This window comes from Anolis carolinensis, chromosome 2 (genome assembly GCF_035594765.1).
Source record: "Anolis carolinensis isolate JA03-04 chromosome 2, rAnoCar3.1.pri, whole genome shotgun sequence".
Lineage (NCBI taxonomy): Eukaryota > Metazoa > Chordata > Lepidosauria > Squamata > Dactyloidae > Anolis > Anolis carolinensis.
The window spans coordinates 146,793,283-146,812,857 of NC_085842.1; the positions used below are offsets into that span (position 1 = coordinate 146,793,283).

Here is a 19,575-nt window from a genome sequence, read left to right on the forward strand (position 1 = left end):
ACAATTCTGAGATCAAATACAGCTCTTTTATCTACAGCAACTGCTGTATTTTATTGTTTTTACCAGGGAGTACTGTGAATTTAAGATGTTGTGTTTGACTGTTTATTGTCTATGTTTTGTTTTGCACTGTCTGTATTTTGTATGTCGCACCTTGAGTGTTCTGTGAAATGCCCCGAGTCCCTCCGGGAGATGGTGGCAGGATATAAATAAAGTATTATCATCATCAGCATCAGCATCATCATCTAGGGAGTTATTGTTTTATAGGGCCTTCAGCATTATCTGCATAAGATAGGCATGGGCAAACTTCGGCCCTCCATGTCCCACCTACTAGCTGTAAGGAATGGTGGGAGTTGAAGTCCAAAACACTGGAGGGCCGAAGTTTGCCCATGCCTGGCCTAAACGCACCGCTGCTTCTCCAAACTACAACTCCCGTGCCTCCATGCCAGTTAAAAGTGGTGCCGAGGTGCCTTCACTTTAAAGCAGAGGCGCAGAGTCACTTCCTTCAAGTACTTCCCAAGCTTCGGTGGTGACCTAGGTGTTTTGGACTTCAGTTCCCACCAAGCCTGAGCATCAGCCAAAGCAGTGAGGCTGTTGGGAGTTGAAGTCTCCTCCCTGGGGGTGTGGCCTGTGGAGGAGGCCACTCAAGTTCGGGCGTGGTGGCCGCAGCTTGCTCCCAGCACTGGCGAGGAATGGAGGGAGGCAGCGTGGAAAGCGGGGGCCAGGGAGACGGGGGAGCCTATGGGGCGGCCAAGGCGGGCAGCCCCTTCAACCTGTGGCGCTTCCTGCAGCAGCCCCAAGTCCTCGCCCGACTCCTCAGCGCCGTAAGTGTGTGTGTGTGTGTGGGGGGGGGGGGGTTGGGAGGGGGTTGAAGGAGCTGTCTGAGCACTCCTGGGAAGGGCTGAGGTGCGGCCTCCTGATTGGCTGCTTCAGATACCTGGGCTTGAGGGGGGGAGGGAGGGAGGAAAGAGGAAGAGGGAGGAGAGAGGAAGTGGCTGGAACAGAGCCGGCCTCGCGCTGCCCATTGCTGGACCCATGCCAGGTTGCCTTAGCATGTCCCCACCTCAGCACCGCAGAATTATCAAAGTTTCACACCACATTAAGTGCCACGTCTCAATGCTATGGAATCCAGGGAAGTGTAGTTTGGTAAAGCACCGGCCGGAAGACCGGATTTGATAGCATTGAGTCATGGCAGTTAAAAGTGTTGCCAAGTTGCATTTGTTTACTTTAGAGCAGGCATAGGCAAACTTCTTCCCTCTGGTTGTTTTGGACTTCATCTCCCACAATTCCTAATTGCGAGAGGCAACCATGAAAACTATTTGTTCAACTATCAATGGCAGGCATGGGGCAAACTTCAGCCCTCCAGGTGTTTTGGACTATAACACCCGGAGGGCCGAAGTTTGCCCCATGCCTGATATTATTATTATTATTATTATTATTATTATTATTATTATTATTATTTCATGTCAGGAGCGACTTGAGAGACTGCAAGTCGCTTCTGGTGTGAGAGAATTGGCTATCTGCAAGGACATTGCCCAGGGGATGCCCGGATGTTTTGATGTTTTTATCATCCTCGTGGGAGGCTTCTCTCATGTCCTCGCATGGAGCTGGAGCTGATAGCGGGAGCTCATCCGCGCTCTCCCCGGGTGGGATTCAAAGCTGGTAGCCTTCAGGTCAGCAACCCAACCTTCAAGTCACAAGGTTTTAATCCACTATGCCATCAGGGGCTCCCCCATGCCTGATCTAAGGCAAGCAATTGGCATAATAAAGCATACTGGGTTCAAGTTAACTAGCAAAGAAAGTGGGATGATGGTCATATGGGGAGTCAAGGCTCTTCTGGACTCTTGGACCAGTTCTTAACACGCTTCATGTATTACAAGTAGACTGAAACATAGTCCTAATCTTTTTTTTAATACTGGTTTTAAACCACTTAATTGGATGTGTTGCAACAGCAGATTCCCAGATTAGTTTAGTGTTTACACCTTATTTTATTTTTGGTTATTTAATACTTATTTTACTTAAGTGATATTTGTCTTTACTGTTCTAATGTAGCACAAATCCTATGTGAAACTACATGTTTTTGACATTAATATTGAAATCTGAAATATATACAGAAAGTCTTTGCCCATGCCTGCTGTACACCAGTGGTTCTCAACCTGTGGGTCCCCAGATGTTTTGGCCTTCAACTTCCAGAAATTTTAACAGCTGGTAATTTCTGGGAGTTGTAGGTCAAAACACCTAGGGAACCACAGGTTGAGAACCACTGCCCTACAGTATGGATGCCCCCCATCAATTTTTCTCTATCAGAGGCCCTATTCATACTGCAAAATTGTGACAATTTGACATCACACCAAGTGCCATGGCTCATTGCTATGCAGTCATGGGATTTGTAGTTTTGTGAGGTGAATTCCCCTTTGTCTGAGACCTCTGGTGCTCTGCTACATTTTTCATGATTTCCTAAGATGGTGCTGTGGCAGTTAAAGTGGGATGGGATGGCCGTAATTCTGTAGGGATTTGCATGGCATCAAATACCCTTCAGACAAATACAAGCAGCCACTCTATAGGCCAAGAGAGAAAATAGATGTGGTGGCACAGTGTGTTAAAGCGCTGAGCTGCTGAACTTGCGGACCAAAAAGTCCCAGGTTCAAATCCCAGGAGCGGAATGAGCGCCTGCTGTTAGCCTCAACTCCTGCCAACCTAGCAGTTCAAAAACATGCAAATGTGAGTAGATCAGTAGGTACTGCTCCGGCGAGAAAATAACAGCGCTCCATGCAGTAATGCCGGCCACATGACCTTGGAGGTGTCTACGGACAACGCTGGCTCTTTGGCTTAGAAATGGAGATGAGCACCAACCCCCAGAGTCGGTCACGACTGGACTTAACGTCAGGGGAAGATCTTTACCTTACCTAAAATAGGGCAAGCCACACTCTCTTGGCCTCAGAGGGAGACAAAGGTGAGCCCTCTTGCCAAGAAGACCCCCTGATTGGGGTGCCATGGGTTGGAAATGCCTTGAAGGCACACAACAACAAAGCAAGGCCCTGTCATGGGGCAGCATTGGAAGGAAACCTGGACATCTTCAAGGAGACAATGCCAGATGTTTCCCACAATGGCTTGTGGCAATGACTTGACTTGACTCTGCTTTTGTGAAGCGGGTTTCCATGGGAGGCGCTCTGGCTTTGAGCCCAAGAGTGTACTGACTCAACTCTGTGTCTGTGTGGACAGAAGGCTTTACCTCACTGTTTCCCAAGCTCTGATCTTCAGTGTTTTGGACTTCACTACCTCTGACCATTGGCCAGGGCAGCTGAGCCTCCTGGGAGTTGAAGTCCAAAGCACTTGGAGGACTAGAATTTGGGGAACTCTGCTTTAATAACTTCTTTAGGTGTATAATGTCTGTTTGGGAATCACTGCTTTAAGATTAAGTCTAGTTTGGGAACCCCTGCTTTTAACTCAGCAGGGCTTCATATTCTCTTTCCAAGGCCTGTGGGTGACTGGCTTGGGTCTGAACAACTTGGCTGAAGCAATCCCCAGGTTATGTTTTTTTCCAGAAGCAGCCAGGCCATGTGAGTGTCAGCTGATGGGCTGTGGGCGGAGAAGGAAGCTAGGGGGCTGGGTGGTTTCAGTTGTCTTTTTATGAACTCCTGCTGACCAGACTGGGAATTTGATCTAGGCTTCTTCGAGAAAGGAGTTGTTGTTGTCACTGCTTCATATAACACCCTTCACTTCCTTTTCCAAAGCTCCTGGAGTTCCCCCTGTGTTTATAGGCATAAGTAAATCCCACAGTACAGGGAATCTGGACAAACTATAAGACAAACAGAATTTATTTAGGAAGGAGAGAGCAGCCTTGTTCAATCAGGCGAATTAAACAAAAGCTACTCTCTGATCTCTCTAAATCACCCATCCAAGAGCCTGCAGTTTTCACTTCTGTATGCCTATATGCATAAATATATTTAGGACTAACTGTAATTCGTCATGAGGTGGAAGTTAGGCAACCTCCCACACTGTCTGAAAGCCAGCAAATTTTTGAGAACGATTAGTCCCTAGGCCCAGTCCTTAGGTAACTAGATAGCACATGGTCCTGCACTTTATCCACTTCCCTGGCCCTATGATATGTTGTTGCACTATCTCTGTCCCAGCCCTTTTATAGTTGGCCACATTCATCTTGTAATCCTGGCTACTGGTTTGTTGAGTCTTTTACTGATGGAGCTGCAATGAAATGAGTTACTGTATTAATATTTTATTTTTACGTTTAGTGCGTTTTAACAGGTTTTTGGCATTTTAGGATGCTTTTAGTTGTTGATATTTTGGTAAATTAGGTTGTGTTATATTGTTGAATGTGTCTATTTTGAAAACTTTTTAAATTGGCAGGGATAGAGGATTGGAATTTTGCCACAAGCTGAAACACATTGCTGCCATTGGGTGCCCTCAAATTGTTTCTGACATGCAGTGAGCCTTTCGTGGGGTTTTCTGGGGCTGAGAGTGTGTGATTTGTCCAGAATCAAACCAATGACTAAGCGAAGAATCTAAGCCTGGTCTCCAATATTGTAGTCGGCACTGGGTCACTGCTGAAACATTAGAGTTTCATCAGCTGACAGTACTCTAGTACCCACAGATTATACTGACTACATTTATATGAATAGGCATGTTTTGTCTTATTTTGGTATGAAGTCAGATCCGTAATGGGCCTTTGTTCCTTTGTGTACTGTTTTAAATGAGTATCATGTAGCTCTGAGATGCAGCTGACCACCTTGCAGTAGTAAGGGGTTCCTTAGTTCATGCTGACAGATTTACACTTTCAGTGAGTTATTTCCTTGTTGTGGGAGATGTTAATGCTATGTTATTTCCCCACCCCTTTCTCTCATTTGCAGCTCTTTGCACTGATAGTTTTTTCCTGTATCATTGGTGAAGGCTACACCAACATTCATAGTGAAGGTGAACTCCACTGCATCTTTAACCACAATGAGCACGCTTGTCGTTATGGGATTGGCATCGGCGTGGTTGCCTTTCTGGCTTGTGTGTTCTTCTTCATGGTGGATATCTACTTTCCACAGATTAGCAATGTCACGGATCGCAAGTACCTCGTAATGGCTGATTTGGGCTTCTCAGGTATTTATTTCTTGGACATATCATTCCAAGCAGTTCTCTGTAGAGCGGGCCTGGGCTCTGTCCATGTTCTCTCCCTCCTTTTCCTCTGTCCCTGGAGTTTGACAATGTTTCCCTTTGTCTTGTTCCCTAATGATATGTGTGTGTTTGGAGCAACTCAGATCCCCTGGCACAGTGCTGTTTTGTGTGGATGAAAGTGCCTTCTAGGGAAGATGTTTCCAAAATACAGTAGAGGCTCACTTATCCAATCTAAATGGACCGACAGAACCTTGGATAAGTGAATATCTTGAATAAGGAGGGATTAAGGAAAAGCGTATTAAACATCAAATTAGGTTATGATTTTACAAATTAAGCACCAAAACATCATGTTATACAACAAATTTGACAGAAAAAGTAGTTAAGTACGCAGTAATGCTATGTAGTAATTACTGTATTTACGAATTTAGCACCAAAATATCACGATGTATTGAAAACATTGACTACAAAAATGTGTTGGATAATCCAGAATGTTGGATAAGTGAGACTCTACTGTACTGGGATACTACAGGGTTTTAAAAAATAAGCATAGTGCTGGAAAGGGGGAATGAGCATTGAATTGGAGCCCTCTTCTTCCCTACTATAAATATCTTAGCGCCCATCTAGATGGAGTAGAAAAATCAGAAAGTTCCTGTTTTTGTTGCTGTCCTTCCCAAGTTTTTGAAGGTAGAGTGGGAGAAGATTGACATCATATTTTCTCCAAGGAAACCTATTCCCAGGAAATGTAGCAAAAGACTTTTCATTGCCACTTCTCAAGTCAAGATTACGGTTAACTCAAAATGAAATATATCAATCTATGGCAGTCTAGTTCTATTATGCCAGTACTAGCTAAGATGGCTACCACCAAGAAACATAACTGTTTCTAAGACCCATATTTATTGTTGATCAAGCAAGAGGAAGAGTATGAGCAATAAAAGAAAATTATACTAATGCTTAAGGAGTGTAATATTGCTAGAAAAATTTACATGTAAACTCTCTGAGTTAAGATTAAAAGAGGCTCAGTGGAATTTAATAAAAGCCTATTTCTGAAATGTTGCCTGAGACTAGATGTTGAATGTGATCAGCTGGGAGGAGGAAGAACACAAGCCAGGGGGAATGAGGAAAACGTGGGATAGTTCAAAGTTGTGAACTAAATTTTGCAGTTACTTTAATGGGTTTGCTTGATAGTGATGCGTTTGCGCCATGAAACAGGAGAGAGTGAACACATTTCCTCAAGGACACGAAACCATTATGAGTCTAGGCCCAGATTTCAACAATAAAGCAAAACTTTGGTCCACACAGTTTTCAGTGTGGAGAGCTGCTTTCAAATGCTGTAGTGGCCAGAGCTCAAGTTGCTGTTACTGGGTCATATGTTAAAGTGGAAGAACTATGGTTGAGCTGAAGAGAAAATAAAAGTGGTAGCCTCTTGACTTGATCCAAACTGGATCCTTCTGAGTGTTTTCTACTTCATTTTCCATCATCCTTCCCTGAGCCCTATGGGTCAATAGTCCGAGATGATGAGTTATCAAAGAGGGATCCAAGCTAGGGAATGCACAATATCCTGTGCTTATTATATGTTTGTGAAAACTAACTTGCAGGAATTCAGTCCTAAAATAATATAAAACAGGTTTTTATATATATTATCCAGCCTCTTCCTCTGTTGCTAAATGGTAATATTTCTTTGCTCAGCCCTTTGGACGTTTCTGTGGTTTATTGGGTTCTGTGTGCTGACAAACCAGTGGGCATCTACACTGTCTACAGATGTATTCATTGGTGCTGATTCTGCTCGTGCTTCAATTGCATTCAGCTTCTTCTCCATTTTCTCATGGGTGAGTGAGGATTTATCTGTTTCTCTGCCTTAAGAAAGCTTACAAAATCTGCCAGTCCAGAAAGGCCAGGCAGTGTACCTATTATCTTTTGCATTGGGCGTTATTATGATAACTCATTAAAGACATTGAGCACAAAACCAGGAGGTAGTTGATTCAATTGTCATTATAGGCATCCACTTCTGGGATTGTTTTTCCTAAGTATTTTTTCTGGGCACCCAGTCCCTTTTGGGGAATGATGGAGGAGAGCAGGAGAAAGAGAAACTTAGGTTGCAGCAATATGTCTATTGTAAACAATGCAATGAAGTTTGACCAGGAAAGAATGGGATCTATTTTAAGTGATCCTACTGCAGTTGGTGTGTGCTTAAGATCAACAGGCAGAGTGAACAACTGCCTCCAGATTAATTTACTGAGCATGTGGGAAGAACAAAGCAGAAGGAAAACAGTGTAGCCTCAAAAGCATAGATCTTGCCCATAAAATGGAAATTGTGTGAAAAGTGGAGGCTTTTTGAAAGACAAAAGTCATCCTGGAATGGATTTTGGAAGCATTCAGATGGTTTCTAGAAAAATCAAAATATTTTTATTTTTGCAAAGGTCATCTGACCTGTTTGTTTCACTTCACAAAGTGAAGTGAATTTTGGTTAAAACATTTCTTTAAATTTGTTGAACTGCCTTCTATTTTTTGTAGAGAAATGTATCTCTTCTTTCCATGTTATTTCTACATCTAGTATCAAAGTTTTCAGGAACACATCTGCTTGGTTAACAGAGTTTTAACTGTAATTCCTAGTGTGGCCCTTTCTGAGCCTTCTATCTGCAACAAAGGGGTCACACCAGCTTTCCTCGCAGGAAGTGTTGTAAGAACAACTGAGCTCTAGACTCATGTATAATCACTTGGTGCATCCTCCACTACTTGGTACAATAAGTTCGCTTTGTCTGGTGAACGAGAGGTAACTGGACATTGGCTGCGGCATGAAACATTAAGAGCAATGTTGCCTGGCTTGCCTTGACAAGTGGAGAACCATTTATCAAAGATTTATCTGCATGTTTATTCATTATTCAACAGTTAATTTAGCAAGACTCCATTAACTTGGATTGACCAAAAGGATGAAAGCCTGTGTCTCAGGGATGCAGAATACCTAGGCTCTGTTCACAGACTGTAGTTCTGCAGAAGTTAAGCTTCAAAGCTAATCCTTTCTTCTCTACAGGGGCTCCTGATCACTTTTGCCTTGCAACGATATCGCATGGGTGTCCAAGATTTTGATCGCAGCTATGTCGACCCTGCTCCAGGTCCTGTATCCCCCTACTCCAGTTTCCCCAATGTCAGCCATGACAGCTACCAGCAACCGCCCTTCACCCGGACAGTGGAGGACTCAGAGGGCTACCAGCCTCCCCCTGTGTACTGATTGCCACTGGTACTGCTGAAAGCAGATGGCAGGGATAGCCACATAAGTGCAATTGATTCACTGCTTGGGTTGGGGAAAAGGCCTCTACTCTGAAGAGCTAGAGTGCCGTGGCTTTTTCATGTGTGATTGTTTTGTGTGTGTGTGATGGTCTCTGAAGTATTCCTGCTGTCCCGTCCTTTTTTGAAGCTTATTTCCTCAGAGAAAATGCTTTCTGTTCCTCTCAGGGGGGTTGAAAGCTTTCTTGCTGGCCTGCGTACCTTGAAAAACTGAATCTATGGAGAGGACTCCTGTGTGTTGAAGAGTTGGATGGCTGTGTCTCCATTGTTGTAGCTAACCCCAACTCCTGGTCTGACACTGGCTAGAGATTTTGTTCAGCACTAGAGGAAAGGTATTCCTCCATCCTACTGTGGATACTGAAGTGGAAAATTTTGCTTCTACCAGTCCAGTAGTGCAGGCCTTTCCCACCAGGTGCCTTGGGATCCTTAACTCATTTTTACCATTTCAGACCCAGGAAGGGCCTTAGTTCCCCTGGCTCCTATGGTGCTGCCTTTCTAGACTGAGTCATGCAGGTGAAGTGCCTTGTTCTTGCTCCTCAGCTGCCAAGAATGCCAAAGCCTAGGCCTAAAGGTCTTATTTCTTTCAAAGAATGTGTATATAAAGCATTGAATTTATTGTATTACAGAGAATAGAAGTTCGGTTTCTGTGTGCTTTGTCGGCTGCCAATTTTAGTCCTGGTTCGCAGTGGGAGGGACCAGGCTCTCTGAAGACCATAACAATTGCTTTTCTGTGCTAAGAATTCTCATAGAATGTTACATCAGTCGCTGCCAAATAAAACAGCCAAGATAAGGCCAGTTGTATCTGGTATGGAAAGTGCCCTTGCAGAAAGCTTACACTGCTAACCTTCCCCAAACGGGTGCCAGGCCTTTCAGGGAAAGCTGTGCCTTCTGTATACTCCTTGTGGGCCCTGCCTTTGAGGCACTGGGGAACTGTTTTTGCATTAGGAGAAACAGTTGGGAAAATACTAACTGATTCAGGAATGTTTTGGATGTGTTACTAGTAGAAATAAAGCTTGTCACTCCCACCAATGTAGAGTGTCTGGTCAGTTTTGTTGTGGTCCTGCCATTTCAGGGGAGAAGTTAAATATTCTGGTTCTTTCTCACAGGGGCAAGGAGGGAAGTAATCTGTCAAATTCTTCAACTTAAAGGCTAGCCCCTACAAATGAGGTTAGAAATCAAATAGGATCCAAGGTAGAGGCAAATACTGAATATTAACATTTTTATTAAGACAACATTACTTAAAAACAACCTTTCATTTACATGAAACCTACAGGCAAGTACAACACATCTTCATACTACCCTGAAGGGAAATGGAGGTCATGTTTAAGTGCAATAGCATAAGTTGGTTGTCGAAGGGAATGCAGCATCATTATTCATCACTCCAAGCAGACAACAGTAAGAGTAATTTGTCAGAAGCAGACATTTAGAGGGATAGCAGTTGCATAAAGACTGAACATGATTGATGCTACCAGCAAATCTGAATTAGACACTGAAGGCCCACTGGGAAAGTCTAACTTTTAAAGTCAATTTTTGAAGTATTTCTTGTTCAACTTCTATCCACACACTCCAAGGTTAAAGACTTCAGCTGAAGAAAGGCTTTTCTGGTCCTAGGACTCATTCTGTAAGTTTACAGAACTGCTGCATAGCTATTAAGATCCAAGCAACATTGTGAAATGAGCCAGTTGCTAAAGGACACAGGCCAGGACTTGGAGGAATTGGAGGAAGTTGACTTCAAATACTCAACGAGAACAGAGCTTGAAGAGTAGCGTTCTGGTCTTAATATGAAATATGGTTCCCCGAAACAGAAATGGCAGTTATATTCAAAAGTAAATATTGCAAGGAAGGCTTGTGCAAGAGGAAATAAATAGCAATTCTGTTGAACAGGGACATTAAGAAATCTTGCCTCTAGAGACCAAGCAAAGAAGACATCACCAGCAGAGAGCAGTTTTCAGCACAGAACACCTAAATCCCAAAGCCTGTTACATTGGGCTCCAGTCCTGCTTTCCCTACACAGAAGATGTTTTCTTTCACAAGTGTGGTAGTTTGCAACAACTCAGCTTAAGCAGCCTAGAGCCAAAAATGAAGTTTGGATAATTGCTTTCCTGTCCCAGCCCACCTCACAGTCTCTTAGATCTTGTATTCAATTTGAGGGGCCCCACTGCATGTTCTGACAAATACCCAGGACTTTCCGGGAAGCAGTAGGCTCCAACTGCTTATGGCCACTTGGTAGGTTCTCTTTGTTCTCTGTTGGCTGCTGTGGTCGTTTCTTGAAGTAGCAGACGCGACAGACAGAATGATACTTGTCTGCTCCTCCTATTACTTCCACCTATTTGGGACAAAAGAAGAGCTTTAATCGCGTCCCTCATTGTTAAATTCCTGTTCTCCGTTTACCACTGGTATGTCTCTATTTCATAAGATCTGCCTTTCTAAGGAAAGGAAGGGGAAACTCACTGGAACCGTACCTCCTTCTCTGCTCCCAGCCTTTTTGTATATGATGCCTCACGAAAACACTCCATGCAGACAGCATTCAGTTTCACCACACTTTCTGCTAAGGGAACTAGGTGCAAAATGTTGCCAAATGCCTACAACGAGACAGCAAATGTATCACAGTTGGAAGGCCCATATAAATTGTTTTAATTTTCTCATATCTACTTTTTTGCCCAAGACTGGATCTTGAGGCAACTTAAAGGCAAGACCAAATGAAATACAGAAAATTTAGGTAAACTTTACCTTCCTCTGGAATGTCCCATCAAGGGCTGCCACAATGACAGTCTTCCCTGCGTTGGCCATTGCCTCACAGAACTCAATGATATCTGGAAACTAGATGGGAGAAACAAAGTTGTGATTCTGGAAAGTACAATTCTAATCTAAAAAGGCATACCATCAGTTGTGGCAAATCCTGTTCTGATAAACAAGAAGCAGACCCCCCCCCCCTCACTTATGGTTGTGATACTGGGATCCAGGGTGGAAAGTAAATACAGGCCCCAGGATCTGCTTGAGGTTCAAAACAAATTGTAGGAATAAAGGACAGTAAGGATTGAACATCCCTTTTCCAAAATTCTACAGCTGTCCATACAGGTGACGGATGCAGTGATCCTTTTGCTTTCTGATGGTTCAGCGCACAGATTCCCATTTCATCACAAAATTACTAATGATGTTTAAAATTAGCTTCAAGATATGTGCAGGAAATGTATTTGAAACAAATGAATTTCACATTCAGACTTCTCTCCCATCTCATTATATTTGAGCACACAAATTTTAAAAACCCCAAAACTCTTCTTTACCAAGCATTTCAGATAAATGATACTCAACTTGTATATATTTGAGGGAACAGATCTCATTTGTGTTGACTTCAGCTTAGGCCACTTAGTTGCATCTTAGCCTCAGTTTGTCTTTCTTGAAATTGATATTTTGGGAGTGCCTCTACTGGCTCCTTCCACATTGCAAAAGAAAACAGGGAGCATGGAGAGCATTTCCACTATGTTTTAGGGACCTTCACAACAGGAAATGGCATAATAGTTCTTCTGTTTAAGAAAAAAATCTCTCCTGGGCCCAAGTGGACCAAGACGGCAAAAATGGCTGCCTTTAATTCCAAATGTGCCCTGACCCAAGGTTTCCATCTAGGACAGAGGTGTCAAACTTGTGGTCCTCCAGATGTCTGGGCCTCCAGCTTGTCCAATGGCTAGAAATGTTGGTTCAAAACACCTAGAGGACCACAAGTTTGACACTACAGATCTAGGAGAGGAGCCCATCTAACAATGCTGCTTCTGAGAAGTAATAGTTAAACAACACAACACAATTCACAAATTTTTAGCAGCTGATATGCAAACCACTCCGCTGAGGACAATTCCATTTCACACCAACCAGCCTTAGCTGACTGACATGAATTCTCCTAAGACGCAACAAGTTTTTTTTTTTACTGCTACAAAACAAGGAACCAGTATTATGTTACAGGATTTAGCAAGGTGTGTTGAACTTCCTTACTACATTGTTACGCCACAGGTTGTTCAACTACTTTCACTTCCTTAATCTTCATTCTGAAAACAGGACACTTACTCTCTCAAACACTGACATCATTATCCAGTTTTATTACTTTTGTTATTAAAGGTTACTTTGCAAACAACAGTTTCAATCAATCTTACAGACACAAGAATATGAAATTAAACTCTAAGGAATATAGCTTATATTTTCCCATGCTGGTCATGTCCTCAAAGTTTTAACAGGAGGAGGTGGTTTCAGGAAGGGGATCTATTGGAAAAATGAAGATGAAACATACTGCACCTTCTAATGGAACTGAAGTTCTAGAGTTTTCACTCTCAGGTCACTTTTTGTAGCTTTAAGTGAGTCAGGAAAAGCTATAAACAGTACAATATTCTAACTGCAGTTTGGAGTACAGTGTTCCCTCACTACTTTGCGGTTCACTTTTTGTAGATTCGCTGTTTCACAGTTTTTCAATACATTCTTTAAAAAACTATTATAAATCGTAAAAAATTACAATTTACTGCCTAAGGAAGGGAGGAGGTAGAAGCCAAAGGGAGATAAAATGAGCCCAAGTGGCAACAGGAGAAGGAGGTGATTTATCAACACACGATTAGTTGATAAAGACTTAAAATAATGTATAAATATTAAAATTAATATAGTGTCCCTACTTCGTGGATTTTCACTTATTGCAGGTGGTCCTGGAACCTAGCCCCTGCGATAAGTGAGGGAACACTGTATTCTGAAATTTCACCGTAATTGTGCTTTTTAAACCTCAAAGACAAACACCTTCATGCATACTTGCATGAACAGAAATGTCATCAAAGAAAACAGTCCAAGGTGAGCAAAATGAGTACAAAGACATTCAGATACATCCTGTTGCAATTTGCCCACTGGTGTGGACAAAGTGAAGAGGATTCCTTGCAATAAAACACATGGCAGGATCAAATTGTATGGAAACTAGGGCGCAAACTTGCAGTGAACTGCAATGTCATAACATGAAACAAAAAAAATACACTGCAATGTGCAACTGGATTCCACCTCCATTAACTTTTGTTTATACAGTGAGAAGTTATGGAAGTAGCAGTCTAGCAGCACTAGTAAGATCTCAGAATCCTGCTCTGTATCAAGGTTAGGCTGAAATAATCTTGGAGTGGGTTATTTGTTTTATTCTGTTTCTGAAAATATTTTACATTCATAAAGCGAAGTGTATATCTTTGGGATTTATTCACAGCAAAGGCACAGCTATTTTTCTTATTTTTCCTGAAATATTTGCTTGCTTTTGAGGGAAAAAAACAAATGCTTAGGTGCATCCAATCAGGATCAACCAATTCGTTATCCTTGCAAGAACAGCAGCGACCACAACACCGTTTGTGCCTGAAATGGGTCAGGAGTATACTCATTTATATCCTGTTCACTCCAGCTTATACTACACAAAATGTCAGTTGCAACTTTTCATCAATATACGTACAACCCGATTGAAGCAGCCAAAAAGCTCACCGCCAAGAAAGTAATTTCCAAGGAACCTCTTTTGAGTAGCCTACTTGTAACAGATATGCACACTAAAATTAGTTTACTGAGGGAACTGCCTTAACATGGAACCAGGAAAAATATGGTCTGATGAATAACACTTACACTTGTGTCTTCTCAAACTTCAGGAAAGTTATTTTTGGGATGACAACTCCCAGTATCTCTCACTCTTATGAGCTCTGATCATGCTTCACAGAGCTTACAGTGCAACACTACACAGGACGCCCCAGAAGGCTCATGGAGCTCAACAGTAAGTAAATATAAAAGTATTGCCCCAATAACTCTTTGGGAGAGAATTAGCAGCCCTGGACTCAATTAAATCAGAGCAGCACAATGAACTTACAAACTGGCCTTCGTCAATGCCAATCACAGCAGAGCTGAGAGCTTCCTGATGCACATCTTTCAGGCAACAAGCAGATACAGCTTCCATGGTGTTCCTGCAAAGAAAAAGAAATGTTCCATCTCAGATCAGGCATTATGTGTGCCCACTACCCTCAAATCTAGATTGTCTCTTCACAACTGGTCTGCCTCCCTGTCATTTTCTATGTGTATAATGCTGTTCAGTAGAGATACAGTAATCATACAATTTATACTAAAAATATGAGCTACAATCAACCATAGGCTATGTAAGGAAAGTTCAGATAAAGCAATTTGTACAAAATGATTTCCTAGTAGATGCGTGACAGAGCTTGGGAAAATTAATTTTGGAGTGATAACTCCCAACCCCCCCCCCCCTTGCGGGCCAGGATGGCCACACCACAAAGTGGCTACTTTTACATTTTCATTCTTGCAAAACTTGCTTCTATGCACATAAGCCATTATTTGCAAAAGAACTGCCCTAAGATGTGGATGGTTGCTCGTATAAGGAGTCATGTGGCCACTCAAATGATGCTGGGTAGAATTCTAATTATGCCTAATTATGAGTTATGCTTATTAGGTGTAATGGGAGCTGCAATTCAGCAATGTTTGGAGAGTCAAAGAATAAATAGCAAGCTATCAAAAAATTAGCACTCTTACAGAAGTTATAAAATAATGATATCTGAACTTAGTTGTCACTCTCATTTTATTAAATTCCTTATGGATATCTTTCCTGCTTACACAAGGAGTATTAATTTACATGTATCTCTATGCAGAACGCAGAAGTCCTGATCAGTTCCTACACGTCACCAAAGACTAAGTGTGCATCTACACTGAAGAATTAATCCACTTTGATACCACTTTAACTGCCATGGTTCAATCCTATGGAATCCTGGGATTTGTCTTTTTATGAGGAACCAGTCCTCTTTGACAGACCCCATAAAACTACAACTGCAATGACTCCTTAGCATTGTATCATGGCTCAATGGTAAGGAGTCATGGCACTTGTAGTTTTATGGAGTCTACCAAAGAGGACTGGTTCCTCATAAATTAATGTCAATCAGCATTAATTCTACAGTGTAGAATTCAAACCAATCATACATTAAGTTCAACGCACAAACACTGTGTAAAGCACAAAAACTGAATACAGTAGAGTCTCATCCAATCTAAACGGACCGGCAGAACCTTGGATAAGTGAATATCTTGAATAAGGAGGTATTAAGGAAAAGCCTATTAAACATCAAATTAGGTTATGATTTTACAAATTAAGCACCAAAACATCATGTTATACAACAAATTTGACAGAAAAAGTAGTTCAATATGCAGTAATGTTATGTTGTAATTACTGTATTTATGAATTTAGCACCAAAATATCATGATATATTGAAAACATTGATTACAAAAATGCCTTGGATAATCCAGAACCTTAGATAAGTGAGTCTTGGATAAGTGAGACTCTACTGTATAAGCAAAAGTTGGAATCTTGGAATGGCAAGCTGTCAGATATACTGCATAGCTATTTGGTATGATCAAAGACATAGAACATACATATGCGTTGTGCCCATGGCTGTTTCTTGAACAAGCACAAAATATTACATTAGAATTTTCTTTCTATCAGGGTAAATAGTGTATACAATGCCTTTAGTGACTCACCTGTCATGCGTGGAAACTCCGTTGACACAGTAGCGTGTGTCCTTTGCGTACTTGATCAAGAGGCACTTGTACTGCGCAATCTGGAAACGTCGGACTCGACGCATGAGTTCAGTACTGCAAAACAAAAAGGGAGACTTCACATCCAGAGGAGAATTGAAGCATAAAATTGGCTACTTTGATCACAAAAAAACTCAAAATGCCTGCTATCCCCCCCCCATCCCCTTAAATACATTTCCCTACCAAGCCCTTTGATTAAAGGCATTCCTTACTGTTTTACCATCAGACAAACAGCAGCATTATAGGTCTGGACAAATGAGAAAGCTGAATCATGGGAATTACTTCTATTCCACTCACAGGGTCCAATCACAGCTTTAGAAGAAAGATAGACAATGCTGATCACCTTGATTAGTATTGAAAAGCCTTGCACCTTCAAAGCCTGGCTGATTCCTGCCTGGGAGAATCCTTTGTTAATTTGTCTAAAATCAGGACAGTAAATAAAGAACATTCTGATAACAGGGGAATTCTAGACATGAAACAATCAGGGCCAGCTAACACTGCCCAACAAAGGATTCCCCCAGGCAGAAATAAGCCAGGCTTTGAAGCAGCAAGACTATTCAACACTAATCAAGGTGATTAATTGCAACATCCACACTTGCCTCAAACAAACAAAGAGTTCATTCTCCCACTCTGGACATTATTCCACAGATATATAAACCCCACTTGCCTAGTTTCCAACAGATCTCACAACCTCTAACAGATGCCTGCCATAGATGTGGGTGAAACATCAGGAGAGAATGCTTCTGGAACATGGCCATACAGCCCAGAAAACTCACAGCAACCCAGTTTGAACTTCAATTTCCAACACTCCTATCAGGAATATTGGGAGCTGTAGTCCAAAATACCTGGACTTCACCTTCTGCGGCATTTTATGAAAGTGCAGGCAGGAACTCCAAGGAACATCTAGTACAACCTCTGCCGTACAGGAATTCACAGTTAAAGTTCACTGAGGCTGGATCTACATTATATGGTCAGCGTAGACCATACAACACAGTTTAATGTACCGGTAGTTAAGCTGCATTACGTAGGTCTATATACTGACCATATAAAGCAAATTGCATTATATGGCAGTGTAGATCCAGCCTGAGAGATTATAATGAGAACACTAGTAAATACTATTGATAGTATTTTAATATTTAATGGAACCAGAACCCAGAAACTCCAGAACCCAAGTCATAGTTTTGTTCAGATCCAAGTAAGGTGAAATGTTAATTTCATGTTTCTAACATCAGATACCTTTTCCCGGAGAACATGGGTCCAAAGATGACCTAAAGTGGGGAAAGAGAGAAAAACTGTATTGAGTTTTACCGCATTAAAGTATTTGTTGGTCCTCCATATCCATGGATTCTGTATCCACGGATTTAACCATCCACAGCTTGAAAATATAAAACCAGTAACAAAAAGGTTTGCCTTGATTTTCCCATCTATCTATCTATACCGTACACATAACAAAAGTGAAAACATGTATGTTTGTGTGGTTGGGGTGTCCACTTAGACAACCTCCCACTCACACAAACAGCTATAGTTCCCACAGCTTAGGAGACACCAATGGCCCTCCCTCCAATGACATTGCAGGTTATGATGAGCGCCGTGAACATGTCCTATCTCCTCCACAAACACCATACTGCCCACCACCCAATTAAAGGCTTTCCTATAGGGACAATTTCATCCTAGATTTTGTGTGTTTCCTACCCCACAGACATCCCAGTGTTTCTTACTCTCTCCACTGGAGTGGAATTTGCATGACCCCACCCACTGCCTCTCCCATAACCCTTTCCTATTCTTTCCTATGGCACACAGCAAACAGAGGAATTGATTAGCAACTGAAAAAAATATACAGTAGTGTCTCACTTATCCAACATAAACAGGCCGGCAAAACGTTGGATAAGCAAATATGTTGGATAATAAGGAGGGATTAAGGAAAAGCCTATTAAACATCAAATTAGGTTATGATTTTACAAATTAAGCATCAAAACATCATGTTATACAACAAATTTGACAGAAAAAGTAGTTCAATACGCAGTAATGCTATGTAGTAATTACTGTATTTACGAATTTAGCACCAAAATATCACGATGTATTGAAAACATTGACTACAAAAATGTGTTGGATAATCCAGAACATTGGATAAGTGAGTGTTGAATAAGTGAGACACTTATCCAACACTAGAGATTTGTACTAGAGATTTGGGGAGAATTCATCATGATTCATAGGCATTTTAGGTACTGGGATGTATAGTTCACCTGCAGTCTAAGAGCACTCCAAACTCCACCAATAATGGACTTGGAACTAACTTGGCACACAGAACCCCCACGAACAACAAAAAATACTGGAGGTCTTTGGAGGAGTTGTAGTTCACCTACATCCAGAGCACATTATTAACCCAAACAATGATGGATCAGGACCAAACTTGGCATGCATACCTGATATGCCCAAATTTGAATACTGTTGGGTTTTGAGGGGAACTGGCCTGGACATTTTGGAGTTGTAGGGACTGAGATTTATAGTTCACCTGCAATCAGTGCGCACCCTGAACTCCACCAAAGATGGAATTGGATCAAACTTGGCACACTGAGCCCTCATGACTAGCAAAAAATACTGGAGGTTTTGCGGCAAATTCACCTTGATTTGGAGGAGTTGTAGTTCACCTACATTCAGAGAGCACTGTGAATCCAAACACGGATGGATCTCGACAAAACTTGGCACACAAACATGATATGCCGAAATTTGATTACTTGGAGGGATTTGGGGAAACTGATCTTCCTTTCTGGAAGTTGTAGTTCACCCACAACCAGGGAAACTGTGACCTCCACCGACGATGGGCCTGGACCAAACTTAGCACACAGAGCCCCCATGACTAACTCAACCTACTAGAGGGGTTTGAAGGGAGTTGTAGTTTATTCTACAGCTAGAGAGCACGCTGAACCCCACCGATGATGCATCCAGAGCAAACTTGCGCAGCATAACAAACTTTAAGTACTGATGGAGTTTCTCAGGGTTAACCTAGCACGACGTGAGTTGTAGTTCAGCCACAATCTTATGCATTTTGGACAATTAAACGAGTTTTTCAAATAACTCGGGCAACGCCGTGTACCCAAGCTAGTTTATATAAGACACAATTTCACACTTCATTGTATATAAAAGCTCCATAACTGCGGATCCGGCACCCCAAACTCTCAATGTCTCCCCCCCCCCCCCCCCAAAAGATCTCCTTTTCCTACCTGGATCTGGCCCCGGGCCTTGCGAGGCGATCCCGGCTGCACCCCTGGCATCATCAAGCAGTTCATCTTCCCGAAACGTTTCAAGACACAAACCCTTAAACCAACAGCCTCTCCTCTGAGCGCGCCGTTTTGGGCCTCTTTTATAGCCAGCGCGAACAACGGACCAATCAGAACGGGCCCTGGCACCAAACTGGCGCTCAAAACACACTTAAGCGCGTCCTAGCCAATCACAAGTCAGGCGGGAAAAAACTTCATTTGAAGTGGTTGACCGCCTTCGCCTCCAGAGGCTAAAGAAGGACGGCTTCCTCCTCGCGTGCTTTGCGGATTGGGGGAGAGGCAGACACACTCCCGGAACTAGTCTTTTAAAACTCTTTGGTCTTAT

The 19,575-nt window shown here is 42.3% G+C and overlaps 2 protein-coding genes across 2 annotated transcripts; one reads left to right on the plus strand and one right to left on the minus strand.

Annotated features, from left to right (window-relative positions):
• Nucleotides 1–612: 612 nt before the first annotated feature.
• Nucleotides 613–9,426, plus strand: syngr2 (synaptogyrin 2). Its single transcript, XM_003217130.3, has 4 exons — nucleotides 613–821; nucleotides 4,863–5,100; nucleotides 6,802–6,941; nucleotides 8,144–9,426. Exons 1-4 carry the CDS (start codon nucleotides 690–692, stop codon nucleotides 8,339–8,341), a joined length of 708 nt encoding a protein of 235 aa, XP_003217178.1. The 5' UTR covers nucleotides 613–689; the 3' UTR covers nucleotides 8,342–9,426.
• A 176-nt stretch (nucleotides 9,427–9,602) lies between these two features.
• tk1 (thymidine kinase 1) lies at nucleotides 9,603–19,309 on the minus strand. The gene is given in 7 exon segments (NM_001291393.1): nucleotides 9,603–10,723; nucleotides 10,860–10,979; nucleotides 11,128–11,217; nucleotides 14,249–14,342; nucleotides 15,916–16,029; nucleotides 17,209–17,240; nucleotides 19,194–19,309. Coding segments are annotated over 7 exon segments (702 nt in total). The 5' UTR covers nucleotides 19,260–19,309; the 3' UTR covers nucleotides 9,603–10,537.
• Between the last annotated feature and the right edge of the window lie 266 nt (nucleotides 19,310–19,575).

Excerpts from the sequence above, each read along its gene's own strand:
- syngr2 (XM_003217130.3), top strand. The coding sequence starts at position 690 with ATGGAGGGAGGCAGCGTGGAAAGCGGGGGCCAGGGAGACGGGGGAGCC. Across the intron at positions 822-4,862 it reads TCGCCCGACTCCTCAGCGCC|CTCTTTGCACTGATAGTTTT; the intron begins GTAAGTGTGTGT and ends TCTCATTTGCAG. Across the intron at positions 5,101-6,801 it reads GGCTGATTTGGGCTTCTCAG|CCCTTTGGACGTTTCTGTGG; the intron begins GTATTTATTTCT and ends TTCTTTGCTCAG.